The sequence below is a fragment of the Rhea americana genome, unplaced genomic scaffold, assembly GCF_003343005.1.
Source record: "Rhea americana isolate MKP2758 unplaced genomic scaffold, rheAme1 scaffold_193, whole genome shotgun sequence".
In the NCBI taxonomy this organism is placed as follows: domain Eukaryota; kingdom Metazoa; phylum Chordata; class Aves; order Rheiformes; family Rheidae; genus Rhea; species Rhea americana.
Genome location: NW_028186072.1, coordinates 1,290,351 through 1,310,469, shown reverse-complemented (window position 1 = coordinate 1,310,469; position 20,119 = coordinate 1,290,351). Strand labels below are relative to the sequence as shown.

Sequence of the window (20,119 nt, the reverse complement as noted above, 5' to 3'; positions counted from 1 at the left end):
TTACACCAAAAACTGCCAGAAATGTCTGCATTTTACTCAAAGAGTTTGAAAACTAGCCTTTTGTACATGTCAGAGTATTAAGTAAGTGATCTGTAAGCTAATGCTGAAGTCATGTTTTCATTTAATAGCACTGGCCATAGACTGTGACTGTTTGGGACAGTGTGCGATTGATAGGCTGTTTGTGTTACAAACTGCCCAATGTCCTGGAGCGCCAAGGGAAATCTCTGTTGTGCAGAAGCTGTTGAAATAAGACAGTATTGGGAGGTGTCTGCATACACTGAAGCTGAAGGCTTACSTCTCTTCCTGGATATGGTGTAGCCTTAGTAAGAATTATGACCTTCCTTTATATAGTCASCTAGAGAGTAATGTGTTACGATCTTTCTACAACTATTGTATTTTAATTAACAAATAATACAGTCATGTTTAGAACAAAAATTGGATTCTGTATTTCCACTTTGCAAGTAGGTACACTACACTAGCGAGGTCTTCTAATCACTGCATCCCAGTTAATTTTGATGGCACTCTGTCTGTGCTGTCAGGCAGCTTCTGGGAGAGGCAGGTGTGCAAGATGCATCTGATCCCAGAATTAGATTTTTAAAGGCTTGTAGAAGGCAATGGTACTTGAAGAATACTGTTTTCCTATCATCTCCTTCTCATAATTCAGTTTCCTGCGGCCAGCTGACCACTTCTACGAGACAGCTCTATGGAATCTTCCCTCTCTAGCCCAGGAACAAGGCGTACTCTCAGCCTTGCAGTTCACATYGTCATGCCAAATTTATGTGAATACAAGTATGATGGCTCTATGGTAGATGAACTAGGACACACAAGGTTGCTGCTAACCACTACRGATTAGGAAATTAAACACCTCCCCTTCAGGTTAAAGAACAGAATTCAATTTTAGTGACAAGAATAACATTAACAATTTGTACTGAACTGTTATTTTTTGAAGAAAAACTGAAGCCTTTTTTTAGTAAGAATTTAAAACATTTTATTGATTGTTGTTCTACAAAATCATAGATGTCTTTAATTCCTGAAGAACTGTGTCTGAGAATAGGGGAAAAAATGAAAAATAGCTTTAAAAAATTACAGCATTTTTGGAAAAAAATGGGTATGAAAAATATATACAATGTATTAAAAAATCAGAATATAATTAATGACTGCATTTATACATTCAATCTGTTAAAAATCTGTACAATGATTTGTTAAAATATTAGCAGAATTTTTACAGTGTTATTTAACAYTTTGTTCAATTTACATTTTATAGCTTTATTACTGTTTCATCAGTCCACTTATAAATTAATTTATAAGGCTGTATAAACACTTGTCAGGCTGAAAAGATAATTATTTTTGTACAAGATCGCTGGTTTCTTAGTACATTTTAAATTGTTACAGAGATACTCTTATTAACATCAAATTCATTCACAAATCAAATATCCAACATATTACAGTATATAAAACAACATATAACCTCTGTTTAAAAAAGGAAAAAAGGACTAGAAATGTGACAAGGTGGCCTTTTACAGGTTTTTGCCTGATTTTTTTTTATTTAACGTGTATTCAACCCTGCTGAGTCATCTGCTGCTCCTTAAAAGGAGGAAGACTTTATAATACATACAGCATGCAAACTGTCACACTTTATATATATAGAAAAGATGCACGGACATTTACTTCAMTTTTGAGTGCGTTTTAGTCACACAACATTAAGTGGTTTCTTTCTGTGAAATTTCAAAGCTGAACTGCAGATGCAAAATTTAGCTGGTGGTGTATGTAGTGCAATTGTGACAAGTCTTCTCTAATGCAGAGAAGAGCTTGTGAAGCAGCACTCATTTGAGCTCCATTGAAAGCAAGGTCTAAGTATTACTTTTTCTATCACTCTCCCTACCTCAGCACTTGCCTGAAACGTCCAGTGATATTGGCACATTTCTGTATGAGAAGGCAAAGAGATAGATAGCAACATATCAAATTAATCAAGGTGCTGATCTGTCTAGTTCCAGATTTTTCCTCATCTTCTTACCTTTTCTACAATAGAGATGAGAAGACCAGCAACTCAAAAAAACTACAGAACTCGCTTCCTCTTTTTTTTTGTCTGTGGATTCAACATGATGCTGAAGAGGAAGGTAAACTCAAGTTCATTTGAGCTCTTGCCTCCACAGAAAGAGCCRATCAATCTCCTCTGATGCAGAAGAGCAGAAAGATTAAAAACAAAAACAAGCAAACCCCCATCTTCATGTTTTCTGCAGTTGCCATCAAAAAATTCTTGTTCTAAAGAAATAACTTAATTTGAAGTCCTAGGTAAAGGCACGGGGAAAACTGAAAYAAAATGGACACATTTCCAGCAATTACAGTCCTTTAAAAATATGTAAACAAACCRTGAGTTCAGACATTAAATTCTGAACAAGAGGGCAGTGGCATTTAAGAGTGAAATTGAAACCAGTTGGAAAAACATTCTCATATGTAGTGCATATCAATATTTTCTGCAGCTTGAAATGACTCTTTCAGCTTTAGGGCCATGTTTTTAGTTCTCACAAAGTGCAACCTATCCACCATGATACTGGAAAAGCAACCATACCGCCAATAAAAGGGATTCAGAGCAAGGGATTGATGACAGGTAGGAAAAAAGGTTCCTGTAGGAAATGAGCATAGAGCAGACCATTTGACAGGCATTAAAAAAAAAAAAAAGTTCACAAGAGTTTATATTAAGAATATGCTCAAAACAAGCACAAGTAAAGGCTGACAGAGTCTTGTGCCAATATCTGGGAACAAGATATTCCACACTATGTATTTTGCGAAGTCTGGTTCCTATTTCTGGTTCTTAGAAATCATTTCAAGACCGGAACACTACAAGGAGACAAAATCTGAATAAACACCACACCATTAGAGAACACCACCACTATCAATCAGATGCATTTCTCTGGATTTTTCCCATAAACTGCTGGTGCTTGTGTCAGCTCTGTTAACATAGATAGAAGTGGTCTAATAATTACTCCTTTACAAACTCTAGCTCTTCCCTGGATTTGTGTGGGGCAGGTAGTCCTTTCTGAATTACGTTTGCTTATTCTGTATTTCAGGTCACAGACTTGACAGATCTGGGAAGTATCCTCTTAACACAGTACTCTATTACTGGAAATGCAGTGCTGCAGTTTCTTAGGAGGAGAAGGAACTCCCCAATCCTATGTTGCTGTTCACCTCCAGTTCAATGAGTTTCTGGTGTTTAGTCCGCCTAGGAGACAGCTACAAAGAACATAAACGYTAGGAAAAAAAATAAATGGTTGGAGAAAATACAGGAGTGAAGTAGCTGAAGTTCAAAGGGAAATAAAGTCAGAAGACAGTATGGCTGATCTCCAACACCTAAGAAACTACTAGCTGAAATGTGCTATTGGTTGACCCATGTTTCAGTTAAATCTCTCTCAAAATGCAAAACTCCAGCAGTGACTATCTGAAACATCCGTTCTCTGTTACTAGATTTTGTGTGTCTCTGACTCACATCTCCACGCTAGAGCTGCAGCGCATACAACCATGCCCCTACTGACAGCAGTTAGTGCAAATCCTGTAATAAAGAAATAGTAGGAAGAAGGAGGGGAGGGGGGGAAAAGCTGTCTAAACATTTGTTTCAAGTCCAAGTAAACGTCCCATCCGTTCCATGTTTTTGTCAATTGTGGCACGACATGTGATCTCTTTAGCACATTCCATGGGAAACCAACCTCTCTCACCATCCCGCAGTCGTTCTCCTTCATACCAACCTGTAAGGATGAACAGACAGTAACAAGTCTTTCTTTACAACTAGTTTCAAAGGTATTTTTCAAAGGTATTTTTTCAGAACTGTGTGTTGAACTTGTATAGAGACAACTGACACTGTCRGGATGCATTTATCTTTTTAGTGAATAAAGTAGGAGATGATAAAGATAGATTAGGCAGGATTTTTATGCAAGCAGACTAGTAACAGCAAAAGAGTAAATACATTGTTATATACTGTATTTATATTTCAGATATATCTGAAAGTATTTATTTCTGCAGTCCAAAGAAGAAAGCAATGCRGGCACAACAAATAGGAGTTTGATTTCATAGTGCATTAAGTCAGAATTTAATACTTGACGTGCTGCGAGCATCGAGCATCAAGCATCACTGAGTCAGCACCTTATGAGCGATGAGTATAATCACTGGCATATCCAAACAAAAATCAATTCAGATCTCGTGGTTCTTGGTGGTATGGAATACGTAAACAAAAAGAACACTTTTTATAGAGCAGAATACTTGCACAAAAACTCTTATGACAGAGTAATCATTGCACCATTAGACCCTTATATTTGTCACGTCATACTGTGTTTCACTGCCTGTTAAATAACCGGTATATTTGCTGTTACTCAGACAAACCTGGTACTTACTACAATGTCTTTGAGATCTGTGTTTATAGGGAGAATTTAATTCCATTTATTATTATTTGTGGATGTTTCACATGTCAAAAACAAACAGCACATCTCTTGCCTAAACAGAGGCTGTCTTTTAAAACCTGAACCTACAGCTTTCTTCCAGTGTTCCTTCTAAGCTGAAACTTCATTCATTGTAAGACCTACCGGGAAACAAATTCTTCTAACTGGATTTATCTGCAGTAGTCACAGATAGTTACTAACAGGAAAATGTTCACTTACTTACCATCATTTACTTTTTGATAAACCAGAACAACATCAGCAACTTGAAGAGACAGTTCATCTGACTGCTTTGCTGTGTAAGTTCTGATGATCTCCACCTGAGTCAAAGCTGTGGAAGCAGTAAGCAAGGCTGAATTATTCTGTCCACATAATAAAGCAATTATCTTTCTTTACTTAAAACAAATCAAAACCACACCCATGCTATTAAAATTTACGTCTTAGAATATACTGCCCAGAACACCTCAAAGGAAGTAGCAGATTAAGTCTTTTTTTTTTTTTAAAAAAAAAAAAAAAAAAAAGAGTGATTACACATAAGCCCACTTGGCCTATATACGTAAGTAGTTTTGCACTTTTGCTAACAAAGTGAAACAACTAACCAAACTACATTTAACAAATGCATACTGAAATTACTGTGCACAAGAGAACTCTACAAAAACGCTCCTATGCTAAAGTTCATGTAGCTAGACCAATAGCACCTAGAAAACAAACAAGGATGACTTATGTTCACAGTCTACACTTGCTTAAGTCAGTCAGTCTCYACTAAGGCACAATATATTTCTTTTCTCACATCAAAGCCCCCAGCAATCTTGTTAGCCGTGACTTACTTGTCCTGTCTGTTTTCTGCAGGTCACTGTTCTTTCCAAGCACTGTAATCCAGCGAGCTCTTTCACTCCTGCAAACAGCGAAGATGAATTTCAGTTTGCAGGACTTCTGGTCTTGATAATGGTAAAGACTATTCCCTTTTCAAGATCATATTATCTTAAATTTTTTTTATCTTTCTCATGGTGGAAAACAAGAAAAAAAAAAATCACAAACTCTCTCCTCCCCCCCTCCCCTCAAAATATAGCCAAAAGGCATGGTATTAGTTTTAGTAATGTCTTATTCAAATACAATTAAATATATCTTAAGTATGTTGGAATAGAAAATAGGTCTACACATATGGGACCTACCTGACACGGTATCTATCTATATCTTGTACACTTTTACCTGTATTACTTAAAAGTAATTAAAATCAACTCTTACGCTAATGTCTGTGACAAATATCTATTATTAATCTGAAGGACTCCATCTAGTGTACAAAGTCTGAGATAAATGCAATACAGCAATTTTAGTATCAACAGCAGGATTATCTACAATGTTTACTAAGAATGAGAATCAAGAATTTTTTWAAAAGAAAAAAGTCTGTGTTTCTCAAAAGGACCCATGTTTGCATGTGTATTGGTCTGGAAAATCAGAGCACACAAAAGGACAGAACTGAACCCTAAATTAATCTTTTGAATCTGGCTTTGCATAACCTACAAGAAAAGTAAACAATTTTGATCAAAGGAGGTGCATACAGTCTATGGAGCCTGGCCCAAAGAGGAGTGGGAGAGCAGGAATTACTTGAACTACATCCTACTAGGTATCATTTCCAAGATCAAAGTTTAACAGTCTCTTCTAGAAGGCGGATGTTTTCTTATGGACTTTATTCCAACAAGCTGTAGAAAGCTAACTTCTATTTGCAGATATCCAACATTTCTTTTTTAATGAAGTGATTTAGAATTCAAGACTTTCTTCATGCAGAATGCAAGAAGAAAATCCCAGTGATTATTTTGGATAGAAATATTTGCACTGTTCTTTGGTACTTAAAAATAAATTGCAGTACTTTTTTTTAAATCCATCACATACATACATTCTTCCTCAAAGACTGAACTACTGTATATGTTTTACTGATACTTGTTATCAGTTAATCTCGTAATGACAGCCAAAACTAAAATAAAAGCTTGTTTAAACATTTCAGTGATTAAAAGTAGGCTGTGCTAAGCTTGCTGTTTCAACCAAAATAAGAAGAKCCATAAAGGATTTTGCATGAGTTTAAAATTGTTTTTATTTTTAGAAACATGTTATTTACACATTCCTATTTTATTCCTTTCCCTGTAACCATTCTTAATAGGACAACTAGGTTCCCTTTCATGCAACTCTGAGAAAAATGGGATAATGTTAGACTGTTTTCCCAATTTAAACACGTATTTCTTCTTAAACTCTGTATACTATACATCTTGTGAAAACAAAATGACTGTCTTCCCACCAGTAGTCTTACTGCCCCCCAGCATACAGTATCTTTGTGTATGGAACATCCAGTCAGGGAAACATTCCTATAAGCCTTTAGCCCACTCTAGAAAAGATGATTCTGAAGAATTAGGAAAGCCTTCGTGTATTCTCTCCTGGAGCTTTTAAGAAAGATAATGTTTCATTAGAGTCATAATGTCTCCTGTGCAATAGGGAAACTGGAAAACAAATATAAAAACAGATGCCAGAACCAACATATGGATAGTCTAATGCTAAATGACAATTTAATTTAACCCAATGTCTCCAGTAGGTGGACCAATTATATCCATTCCAGACTGAAAACGTAAGATCAGGCTTACTTACACAGTATGTAGTAYGGCACATCAAGATTTTTTCATGAATGGCTCTCCAAACACTGCTAGTAGATATTCCTTATGCCTGTGGTGCCTAGGTGGTATTTTAACTTTTTCATGGTGAAAAAATTTCCTTTATTCACAGGACAATATACAATTCCTGACCTAATGCTAAGATTTTTCTACTTGAGAACTACACACCAAAGTAAGTGACCAAGTATAATTAAACGGCACCTAGAAATCTTTAAATCAGACATTTAACTTTCACATGCACAAAGCTCTGTATTCACTCTAAACCAACCAGTTTGACTTTCTTACTGTAAGATCTTCTTCCCATCCTTCTCTGTTAAGTGAAAGCTAAGTTCTTCCTGTACCCTGAGTATACAATACTCATAATACTCTATAAAAATAGGGTTTCAAATCAAGTAATTATTCTCAGAAATTTTTCCCTGAGAATGACAATCTGCTAGAGCACTATTTATATTACAAACAGCATATACCAAAATAATGATCAGTCTGTAGAACAAAATGTCTTATAAGAAAATCCAGACAACTAAAAATGTACTGCATTTTTCCCCCAAAATATGTATCTCCAAACAAGTCTGACTCATCTGCTTACTTTATAATGAGGTCTTTAATAGAAAACATTAATATGATCTATAGTTTCTTTCAGGGTTATTCTAAACTTTGAAAGCAAACCTAAAACTAATTTTTTCCAGACTGAGATACGTTTAGAGCAATGTGTTTAGTGTGTTCTATCCCGCCCCCAGCTTCTACTAAAACAGATAAAATCTTTCACTTTTGAGAAGGGTTATGTGGAAGATAATGGCATTGTGGAGAAACTATGGCTCAAAGATTTGCACCGGAAAGAACAAGACACTTCTTGTTGCTCTTTTCTGAAGCAGAACACTCTTCAAAACTGCTTCAGCAGAACAACGACCACCTCTATCCCAGCACAGCTCTGCAGCTTCCCTAGGGCAATGCAGAAATCTGCCAAACTCCTCCCGTTTAACCCAGTACTGTTCCACTTCTGCACCATCCAACCATTATAGTAAGTAAGTAATTCACAGATCACTGTTCAGGACACCAGCATTCGAAAGCTAACAATGTTTCCTTGCTACCATAAATAAGGTGCAGGACACACCTGTTTTCACTTCTACCAGCTAATAACTTTACATTTAGACCTGATGTTATAAATGCCACATTGCTAAAGTAACTTAACAATTAGGATAAGATCATTTAAATCATTAAGAAACAAAGCAGCACAGAAAAAATACCAGAGGCCAAATGAATCACTATAGATTATTCACGGTCGTCTTAGCAAGGTRAATTTTTAGAAAAGCTCCCTTAACTACAACGGTAAAAGCAATGTTTTCCTCACAGTAACCTGTATTATGCTTAAATTATTTGCATGCTCAATTAGTCAGCATGCACAGGCAGCATGATGTTCCACAGGATGAGACAAGCGCACACCAAACTTGTGAATGCTGTTACAGAAAGCCTAAAATTTTGGCTCACACCACCTTAACTGCTTTTAACAGACCCTTCATTAGAAATTAAAACCTGGCATTCTTCAGAGATGAGTTCTGTTCTTTGAGGTTAGTAATGCTCCAAATTATCTGGAAAGGAAAACAGCTACATATACATACGTAAGCAGGCTATTGAATATATATATGCAATGCTTTCAATTATGTGCATGTGATTTGCTATTCTAGTTTACTTTAGGCACTTACGCTCTGGACATAAAATTATTAGAGAAAGGTGTTAACAGGTAAGGTAGGCAGAAAACCTGTGTCTTGACTTCCTGTTTTCAGGAAAATGTTTGTTAAAGGGGAAGTTAGTGACTCAAACGTATATACGTATTCAGGCTACAACAACAAAACAAACAATGACTCAGATACTTCAGTCACATTTGTAACTCAAACCAAAATAKTATATATATAAAATACATATATATAATATGGCAAAGTAATACAGCTTTTGCTTGTATGTGTTACTGTGTAAATCACAGAAACAAATAATGGATGCTCTATTTGTTGGATTATGTGGTTACACTGTTGCAGTTTACTGCAAACAGATTTAACCAGTAAGGCAGGCCAGGTGAGCAAATTACTGCAAAAGAAGTCAGAGGTTTCTAGCTAACATTACTGCTTGTGCCTCATTTGGAAAAACAAACAAACAAACAAACACCACTTGTGAGTAAATAAGCATGAATGAAGGGACCTGGATTTACCTGAACTGCTGCAAGAAAGGCAACCCAGTCCCTCAAACACTGAAGCAGCTATATGACCAAAGAAAATGTTGAGTAATTAAGTATCTAATTACTTTAGATAATTAATCTTTATTGTCTTCTCTGGACTCTCAGCGATGATCCAGAGACTTAGGGAGGGTCAAATTAAACTCCTCCAGAGTTTAAATTAAATTAAATTAAATTTGGAGTGTAAATAAACAATGAAGATCAAAAATATTATGCACAGACAAGCTGATATATGCAGTACAAAAAATGATTCTTAAAGAGGTGGCATTTTGAAGTTTAATAAAAGGACAGCACCTTAATACCAGAAATGCCGAAGTCTGAATGCTGTACAAAGCAGCAGGCAGCCAGGCCTGGTGGGAACAGACCTTCCCAAGCTGCAGAAACTAAGCTCCTAGGGCAGGAGGGTCCTGGTGCATCTGCACATGGGAAGATGTTTTTTCTTGCCTAAATTCCCTGTCCTGCAGTCTGCGCTTGATTTCCTCATCAGTAACAACTAGAAGAGCTTCAAGTACCCAACAATATTATTACATGAGCTGTGAAAAAATATGAACCAAGTCCTGTATGAATTTCATAGTACAACATTATGCACAGACACTGTGCTCTGATGTATCTGCAATCAAGTTTAAAGAGCTCTGTCCCTATTAGGGTAATTCTGCAATTTGGAGAGCGCAAAATCAAATSAAGAACTACACCCTACCAGTTCTTCATCTGGGTGCTGCAAATACATGTACATCTGCCTTTCTCCCACTTTCAAGAAAATGTGCGCTTTGTGAACACCATTATAATTGTGCTTTGAGCCAGCTGACAGGCTTAATGCACTGTTGGGTGGGGTATAAATCTACAGTACTAGAGTACATATTCTTATGGCAACAAAATTTTCCATGATGTCTACTTCAGAGAAAGTAAGTGGGGAAATGTAAATTATTAGTCTAATAAATAATTAGCGTGGCAAAAACTCACTTAGTAACATGCTATTCCATCAACTTAATTGAATGTTTCAATCTAACATTCAGCAGCTGCAAACTGTAACTCATTACAAGTTTTCAAATACTTGATACATCATTAACATATTTAGATCATTTTGACAGGAATGTAAACATGACAAATAATTAACTATTTTTTTCTCCTTTGCAATCATCTTCTTTACATCTAACTGACATACAAATTTTCTTATTAAAAATAAACCTTTAATCTATTTTCTTTCAATCTTTCATGATTAAATGAGATTTTTTTTTCCTTCCCATTTCATGCTGTACATAAAGAAAAAAAATAGCTTTATCAAATTAGCTGAAGCAGCAGTTATTTGGAGGGCTTACTAGTAAATCCCACTACTCCATACTAAGTCGTACTTTTAAATCTTTTGTAAGGATTTTTAAATTCACATAAACACACCCCAGTCTTCTCTCCCTCTTCCCCAGGTAACTCACCCATTTAATGTAAATTAYTTACTACCTCTTGATCAGCTATTAATTCTTGAGGTGTACAGTAATTATATCAGATTTAAAAAACAGTGTCAATGTTTTGAAGATAATACTCTATATTATTTCTGTTATCAATGTCAGATGTAAACATTTGTGTTTGATGTGGAACAACACTCAAGAGCGTTGTTTGGGTGGCTGATTGACTTAGGTCTCAAATATGTTGGTATGGTGCTAAAGACTCCTTTTAACTTTACTGAGCTTTGGATGGGACCTGATAAGGCAGGTACATCTGTGTCCTGCACTAAAACCTACAAATCTGTTCAGCTTTGACTGTGTCAGGAACAGTGTTTACTGTAAAGTATTCTTTGATTTAGCAACATGCAAGTAAAAGAAATTTTGCTGTGTTACAACTAGAAAAATTCACACAGTAAAGAAGAAATGACAGGAATTTACATGCCAGTATTACTTCAGTTTATATGAGTACCAAGCCCTGCAAAAATAGWTTTTTTTTAAAATGACAGGTATGTACTATACAGAAGGGAACACAGTTAAGTATGCAGGACTGTTAAGGTTATATGAACTTTAACACTTTTCTCCTAGAGAAGTGTTGTTTTTTCCCTTAGAACTGAAAATTGAAACTGTGAAGAAGCCCACCTGGGATATGGTAACGGCAGACTGCAATCACTGCTCTTTCCACTTCACTCTGAATCAGGGAGGATGGACAGCTGAATATGAATCTCTCCTCTTCCAAGTGGGTTCCTAACTACAACCCTATCAGCTATGCTGAGGCAGCATTCAAAGTTGAGTTTCCTTTTTAAGATCACAAGTGCAGAATGGGGCAATTTTAAAAATCTACAGATTTTCAGGGCAGAAAGCTTATTTTTGCTGTTTTCTCCTCCTCCTCATTTCCAACTGGAAGTTGTCAAAACCAGCAAAAATAACATGTTTAAACGTCCAGATTTTAGCAATTAATGCCCTGAATTGTTTCTTAACTATCTTTTTAGTTACAGATTTAACTATTATTTAGATAAATGAGGCAAACACATTTTAAGGTTAAATGTTTTCTGGAGAGCCACTGCTATGTTTTTCAATGGGCTGCCTGATGGGTTGTGTTTCTCTGTGGACTTCAAGGACATCATGCTGACTTACATACTTTCCCTCTGACTAAAAATTCCCTCCATGCAGACGGTGGCACAAGTCTTCACCATTTATGAACGGCTGTATCAATTAACAACTCCTCTTGCAAAAATATGAAGTGTTCAATGTAAGACCTTTGGTCCCTGTTTATTTTATGGAGAGCGGCATTTTTATACCAAGCTGTTAGGTTATCAGATAACCCTCTACACCTGGAAGGCATTTATTTCTAGAAGTTACTGTACATTCCACCAATGTGAAATTTCTTTACATTACTTCAAATTATTTTTTGTTACTTACTTAATTACCTGAGAAAAAACACCACCAACAATTTCACACTAATCCATTCAGCTATAAGATTAGAAGATACACGGAACTGTTTGCAGAAGATCAGTACACTCCCTTTGTGACCAGGACTCCATTTTAGACCATACTGGTTTGAAATACAAGTGAAGCTTTGTTTGTCATTTCTCCCTTCTCAATCTATTCTGCCCTCTAATAGATTCTCAAGTTACTTCTCTCAGTGATGGTATGAAAAAGCTCTGCAAAGCACAGCCACACAGTTATTCCCGGGCTACAGAGCTGACAAGCTACATGGCTGAGGCATAGCAAATTCTTGTCTTGAAGACCTAGAACAGTAGCACCTTATAATGGATACTTCAGTTTACAGAATTTTACCATATACATTCAATTTCCTATTATCCYTGTGTTGTGAGATCAAGGAAAGAAAATGAGACCAACATGATCTCAATTTATAACCACTTGAGTTCTTCAGTGACAGCATTATATTAGAAAAACTGAACTAAGTTTGGAGGGTGTCTATTTTATTTCAAAAGAAGTTTATTATAGTTATCTATGGCATCTTATATAAGCTGYGCACACATTCTGTCTTGCTGCTCATTAAAGAAATCAGAAAGCAGAACACCAACTCTGTTGGTCCGCCCATCTTTAAAAGCATGCACTCCTTATGAAGAGTGTAAATCACGATAGCTGACTGCTGACAGTCAGTGCTCGTGTCACTGAGCAAGAGTGGTMTGTGCCAAACACAGGATCATTCCTGCAATAATCCTCCTTTAGTCACTGGTCATCAGACATACCTCAGAGAGCGCTTGCCTGGGACCTCTGCTGTTATTTGCTTTGGGTTTTGTTTTATTTTGCTTTTAACTTGGCAAATAAACAGAAGCTGGGTATTTCATACTGCCTTGACTAGGGCTGCAGAGGGGCCAAACGATCACATGAACAATCATAGAAATTGTAACTACTTACTGAGTCTCTGCTCCCAGGAGCATCTCCACCTTCTCTCCTGCATGGTTACTGAGGACAGCTAATCTGAAGAGGTGAGCTGCAGAGCTCTGCCGTGAGTACAGCATAGCTGAGGTGTTCTTTACAGGAGAGGAATTCAGGTCCTCACTGTCACATTGTTCTACCAACAGCTGGTCTCTTAAAGAATAATCTGTGACATTGTAACTCTCTTCACTGCAAAACAAAGAAGGGAAGGAAAATCCCAGAAGTTCAGTGTTGGTAATTTTTCATTAAATGTACCTGCAGCAAATTCAGTAAAAGAATCCACTTTTAACTACAAAACATGACATCATTCTTCCAACATTTTAGATCTTCATCTTTTTGTTTTTGGTTTTGAAACTACCTCCTTTCCAARACACAAAATAGATCATTCTTTAATCCCAATGAAACTTCATTTAGTAGCATACTTAATTAACTTTGGCATTACTGAGACGATGTAAGTTCAACCTACTCCAGTAAATGTGAAAACAGGCACAGCAGTTGTATACAACTGTGTATCTCTTCTGTAATGAATGACAGACCTTTATTTCAGAATGTTTTATAAACAAAATACACCTTCCCCTTTCCTGTGCTTACAAAAATACAAATGTGTATCCTGCTTACAGGTAAAGCACTATAAATCTTGATTTTAAATACAGGATAACTTTTTCTATACTCCTTATCCATCTGCATGTACAAGGTCTAMACTGAAAGCTATTTTACAGGGTTCTCAATTATGTAACAGTGTGAGTTTTTAAAACAGGCATGACCCTATCCATCTTGCAAAATACACTGTTCAAATTAAAAGCCCCCCCCCACACACACATATTTTGCAAATAAATGTCTCAACTCTAAATAATACAAATAGATATTGCTACATGTGCTTAGTAATTTCCCCAAGGCTACTGGAAAGAGTGCTCTGAAATGGTGCAAGTTAAAAGCTTTGCTTTTCTTATGCTTGAAATATAGGTGGACAGTGTAGAGAAAATTTGTCTTAGCTGACAATAACATGTTTAATGCAAAGAACAGAAGACCTAAGAACTTCTTTTCAGGTCAAAATTTAAGTCATGGTGAACTGTGCTGCAAGGACACGAAGGTAGTTTTCCCATGTAGTTTCGTGAAAGCATGCACATGAGCAGCCCGACATTCCAGACAGCGGTAGGCACACACAGAGTGGACACCACAGACCAGGAAACAGAAGTATGAAGTATCAGTAACTTCATATGAACATATGCACATATGCTTATATTTGTATCAATTGCTGCACTGGATTTATTTAGGCTTCTAAAAGTGGAGAAGCAGAAGCAATTAAAAAAATCTTTCAACAAATGCAGTATGTTTCTATAACGTACTAATTTTAACATAAGGACTTAGAAGAAAATACACACTCTCTTCCCTAAAGAAAGCCTTTTTAATTTCTAAATGTGAGGTCTCAAATCATTGTTGCTAATCAAGGTTTTCTGAAGTTGCAGCAAAGGCAGGAGAACATCTAGACAAGACTCACTTATTTACAAGCTGCTGCACRCGAGCAGTGAACAATAACTTCAACCCTCCTTTTCTTCAATCCATTAAGATTCATTTATGAAAAGATGTTTCAACTACAAAATACCCAGACACCTTAAGCAGCGTTCTTCAGCACGCTAAAAGGAGTTCAACTAGTTCCCATGTTTACTGTTTTCACTACTTACTCACATCTAAAGCAATACTGGAAACAATTTTTTTTCAAGTGAAACATAATTGTGCATTTTCAAATCTTTAAATTGCAATTAAACCTTAAATCTTTACATTACTGAAACATAGTTTAATGAACATTTAAAAGAACCCAGATCAAATACTGAAGAAATGAAATTGTTTAACAAAGAAAAAAGAAGCTACATGAAAAGGCCTTTTTGTTTCCACTTTGTTTGTGAATTTCCCATGATTGTTTTGCATGCATCTGCATGTTTAGCAGCGTGCATCATCAATACAGATCACAGATAATCACCCAGCTACCTCACTTTCGGGTAAGCTTGTRAACTTTTTCAGATTAATTGTCCTACATTGGTACAACAGGAAAAGAGAGGAAAAAACCCTGCTTACACAAGCATAAAATGAATTCTCTCTTACAGCCAAACATTGCTCAGATTTTCATATTTTGCATTAATTCCTCTTTTAACTGGCTAGCAAGAACAGCTTTTTTCCCAAGTTTATCAAATTGTATCTTCTAGATACAAGATAATTATGTGACTATCTGAGTCTACATAATTTTACTTCTAGGTAAATGCCTATGAATAAGATCCCAATAGAAGAACAAATGCGATTTTCAAAATTTCCATTTTATATTTATTTCATATTTGAAAATAAATCAAATTCTATACCGCAACTATATATACTCCAACTGAAAGCAAAGTCTATTGTGCTCTCCATCTGAAGCGATGAAAACCTATGCTTGAGCCTCAGATTACTGTGGTTCATTAAAATATTCTAACTTAAATAAAATAATGCTTGAGAAGATCAGTTTCACTGCACTGAACTGATATAAGTCAAATCCCAAACACCTGGAATTAAAATCCGTTGGAATGCTAATGACGACATGCACCTCTTCCGGCAGGTGCAAATGAAGCATATTTTTCATTTATCAACAATTATTAGAAAACGGACAGATGATGACCAACTGTCTGTTGAGATACAGTCTACCCATTTTGCTAACTGACAGGAAAAATGCCTGCGAATACCTCAGTATTTAATATAATGGTATTTAAAATTCTTATTTTTATTCTTTAGAAAAAGATTTGCTAAATTCCAACTTAGCAAGATTGTAACTCAAAACCTTAGATATTACTGATTTCTATGATCGAAGCATTGGAAAAATTCCTGTATTCTTAAGTGGTGATAGGCTTGCAAATTGTATTTGTAGATAGAGAATATTTTCTGCCAGTGCACCTGGTGTAARAACCAATAAAGTTCTTATTTCAATTCTGCGGAGTGTTTAGTTTTTGTTTGTTTGTTTTTTGTTTTTTACTTTTGTTCTGTGAGATAAATACTTACAATTGAATTACAGCTATTTACATTCTCAAATGACCAACAAAGTTCTATTAGTATTACATTCTAGTCCTTCTAGTAAGTATTTTTGTTCTTGCCTTTGTTGAGGGGCTYGGGGACACATTGCTATCGTCTGCTACATATTAATTCACAAGAAGAATTTACATTGTCCAAGAGAAGACAGTAGGCTCTAAATATACAGGTCTTTCTTATTTCTCATCTCCATCCAACAAAATATTCTGATTTGAAATAACGAAGTTTTTTATGAGTAACATTTAACACATTCTTAAAAATTATCCTTATCAGATAATACCAGTATCTTTGTATTCATTTGCAGTTTAAGGTAGTATTTCGCTAAACTTTTATTTAGGCTCAGAACCCAGAGCAACAGAATACATGCAAATTTTATATCACCAAATTATCATCTGTCCTAGGCCACCTATTCATCAACACACCACACACACTTACTTCCTTTACTCCATGATATATTAAAATAAATAAAAGCAAATAATTTATGAATCTTCTTCAGTAATACTTAATAATAGCTGAAGATGCTGTGCTACTTTGAAATTCTTTGTGTTTCATAAAAATTACTTTGTGGTTGCCTTGAATTATATGATTATTTCTGGCACSTGGAATAAATGCCTGGTTTTGAAAGCAGCTGTGAGCAGGTAACATTCCACAGTATTATTTAACCTTTGGGTGATTTCCAGTGCATGAGGTCCAGCTACATTCCAGTGTCAAGATACTCTCAGGACCTGACAAGCCACACAGCCATTAAAACAGACAGGATTCTAGTGATATCCTTAGGGGATTATGGAAAACAAACAGAATATTCAATAAATGTACACTCATACAAAAATACAAGTCTCCTTGCAGTTTATCTGAAACCTTCTAAAAGCACTCAGAAGAGAAGTGGTGCATTTTCTGAATAGCTGAAGAAAGCCGCTTACTTCAGTTGTACGTACCAGAACGTTATCAGTTCTGGAGTTCCCAATGTCTGCACAACACGGAGCCAGCTCACAGGCAGCTCCRAGCACTAGGCAGCAGCACATGAGCAGACCTTCACGGTCCCAGGAGGGAACTCGCAGAACAGGACGCATCTGAGTTCTGGTGAATTGCTGAGCTGAGCTGAGCTGTTCCCCTGCCAGGGACAGGGCCAGCTTCCAAACCTGCGCCAGGCATCAGAGCAGTTACTTCCTCTGCAGCCTGGTCCTCTTCTAACCCCCCTGGGCTGCTGGAAGCGTTCACTATAGATACTGTACGGCGCATGGCAACAGACCAATACACACCTAAGCCCAGCAATGACGCTCATCAACTGTGCAGGAGAGGCAGATGAAAAACAGGAGCTTTATCCACGTTCATGGTTTAGAAGAGGGAGATGGCGCAAARCCTTATTACAAAGGAAACATGTACAAACCCAGAAGTAATACATATATTTAAAATGGGTATCCCGTATTTCTACAAAGCACTAGCATCACTGCCATCTACGGAACTTAAAGTACAATAGAAGTTCTTCATAAGCCCAAAAGAAAGCAAGTTTCCCAAACACGACCCATGTAACAACAATCAGATCATAGTCTACCTGAATTGTAACGAGGCCTGAAAAGAAACCTCTAAGATGTTAAGCATGCAGCACATTATTGCTCATGTCAGAATACTACGTTCAAAATCCAACAATGATCCTTTTACGTCAACATAAACTACTGATTTACTGGTCCCTGTAATGGATGTCATGGCCAAAATGGTGGCAATTCATAGCAATTCACAGCAAAGAGGCAAATAAAAAAGAACAAAAGCCAAAAAGGAGTAAAGCAGTACGGAATTAGAGAATGAGAAACAAAAGAGTAGGATCAGTGATGTTTCAGCAACACTACCGCAAAGCCGAATAAGCAACAAAAACGAAACCATCGGGTCATCTAGAAGTCACAGTGTACACTTAGGTCTTTGCAGAGTATTTACAACATTTAACTTTGCAGGTCTAGGTTAACCTCCCAAAGCTAGCTAAGTAGTTAAAGAAAGATGCTCTTCCAGACAAGATAACTGAAGCTCCTTCCTCGGGAACTTGCCTTCTCCACTGACGGCACGCGCGCGCCAGGCAATGACCAGGCACCAAAAGTTGAGCCATCCGAGTATCACCCAGCTCCACTTCATGCCTGGATCCACCTAACATCCGTATTAACATAACAAAACTAACATAACAAATGTCCTCCTCTCCTATGCACCAACCATATTTATAAGTGGAATCTAGAATGTTCTGCCAAGATTTGGACATCCTGATTCTTGCCAGTATTGGTAATTCTTTGTATTCTAAAAAAAAAAAAATTACATTAAAAAAGCAGATGGTGGCTACACTGCAGAGGCACTACAAGAAAATACTAATAAACTGGAAAAAATATTCCCAGTTAACTAAAAGCTGAGCAATGGGGAAAGGTAAGGATTTTTATTTGTTCTCCAAGATTTTGTATAGAAAGACACAGGTTGCAAGTTCCTATGTCCCTTTTTGTGCTAACCCCAACAGACAATCTTCAGGATTATTCAGTAGCTGTTTGCCTTACTTCTTCAAAGAAGAAGTGTCATGAAGCAACCAGCTATCCTGCTGCTTTATAGTGCCAAAATCACACACTGAATGATTCTCAAGGTAGATACAATATGCTTATATATAATATGGACTGTCCGTCAACAGACATTAAAAGCATAATCCTCTAAAGTACTTCACAGTTGCAAGGAGATAGAGCACCACAGTGTCCACAAAAAGGAAGGGATTTTTGGTAACTAAACTCCATTTAACTGACTTAATGGAGCAGAAAAGACAGTTACAATTTCAATCAAAAAGTGGAATTGTAGCTAGGGAAAATTATGATTAATAAACTAATATTAAAACTAAAACATAAGAACGCTGTGGAACATGCCTAAGAACACAGCAACACAAGACCTACCCCCCCCCTTTTTTTTAGTCTAAAATGTAGTATTTCTCATGGTAAGAAGGTCTCTGGAATGCTTGTTTGTGACAATATTTATAATGCAGTTGTACTAAACATGCTTCTGACACTGAAAACTGTTCTTGATATGAGCATGTAAACAGTGATGAACACCACATCTTTCTGGGCTACAATTATTTATTAGTTATCAAAATGACTACTTTGACAAGTACCATCACCCCTGGCCTCTAGAAAATTGGGATTGAGCCACTCCTGACAGTGTGAGCTAGGTTCCACAAACTGGCAAACTGCTCAGACAGGAGAGCTGAAAACGATTTTTCAGATAAAGGGTAAAGCTGTCTCATTGGAGCACTACGTTTTAGCAGAGTATTGAGGAGTTATTTCTTTTTTTTGTGCAATGTTAAGAATCTTCTGAAAAAGTAATTGCTCAAGTGAAAACACAAACATTTAAAATCAACTAGCAACCAATATTTCTCTGCATTGCTGTAGAGCCCACACTGTGGGTGGGAGAAAAAGTCACTAAAAACMTCAAATATTATTAGTAAACTTATTCACTTGGGCACAGCACATGCTTCATGGTCAAAATATCTGGGAAGGTTGCAGATCAATCCTTTATAGTCCTATCTGTTTAGAGGGTCTTTGTACAGCGAACACAAAAATCCTATCATTGACATTGAGTTTTCTTTAGCTTTCACTTTTGGGCCCTTTAGGACACTAGCAATTCCAACAGCTGGAAGTTGTTATAAATCAAKAGCACTGAAGTTTGGATAGGGTACRTTGTTATAAATATCTTGCTTATAATCTGGACAACAAGCCATCACATAGGAAACCAATAAACAATGTAACAACACACATAATAGATTTTTCATTGTTTTCCTCAACTCAAATATTTACTTAGCTACCAACACAATAATATATTAACATTAGTTCTATGAGAAAAGAAATGCAATGTTTAAAAAATGTGTGATACAACTCTGTGATGCGCTGCCAGTGTTGTAACAAGGAATTTTCAAAA

The 20,119-nt window shown here is 36.4% G+C and overlaps 1 protein-coding gene across 1 annotated transcript in view; it reads right to left on the bottom strand.

Moving 5' to 3' along the window:
* Positions 1–1,059: 1,059 nt before the first annotated feature.
* Positions 1,060–20,119, bottom strand: part of ARHGEF26 (Rho guanine nucleotide exchange factor 26) — an 89,450-nt gene continuing 70,390 nt past the window's right edge. Inside the window, exons 13-16 of the mRNA XM_085302873.1 lie at positions 13,127–13,336; positions 5,252–5,319; positions 4,651–4,755; positions 1,060–3,740 (exon numbers count right to left, since the gene is read on the bottom strand). Of these exons, the coding sequence (XP_085158999.1) occupies positions 3,598–3,740; positions 4,651–4,755; positions 5,252–5,319; positions 13,127–13,336 (526 nt within the window). The 3' untranslated portion in view covers positions 1,060–3,597. The remainder of the gene's footprint in view (positions 3,741–4,650; positions 4,756–5,251; positions 5,320–13,126; positions 13,337–20,119) is intronic.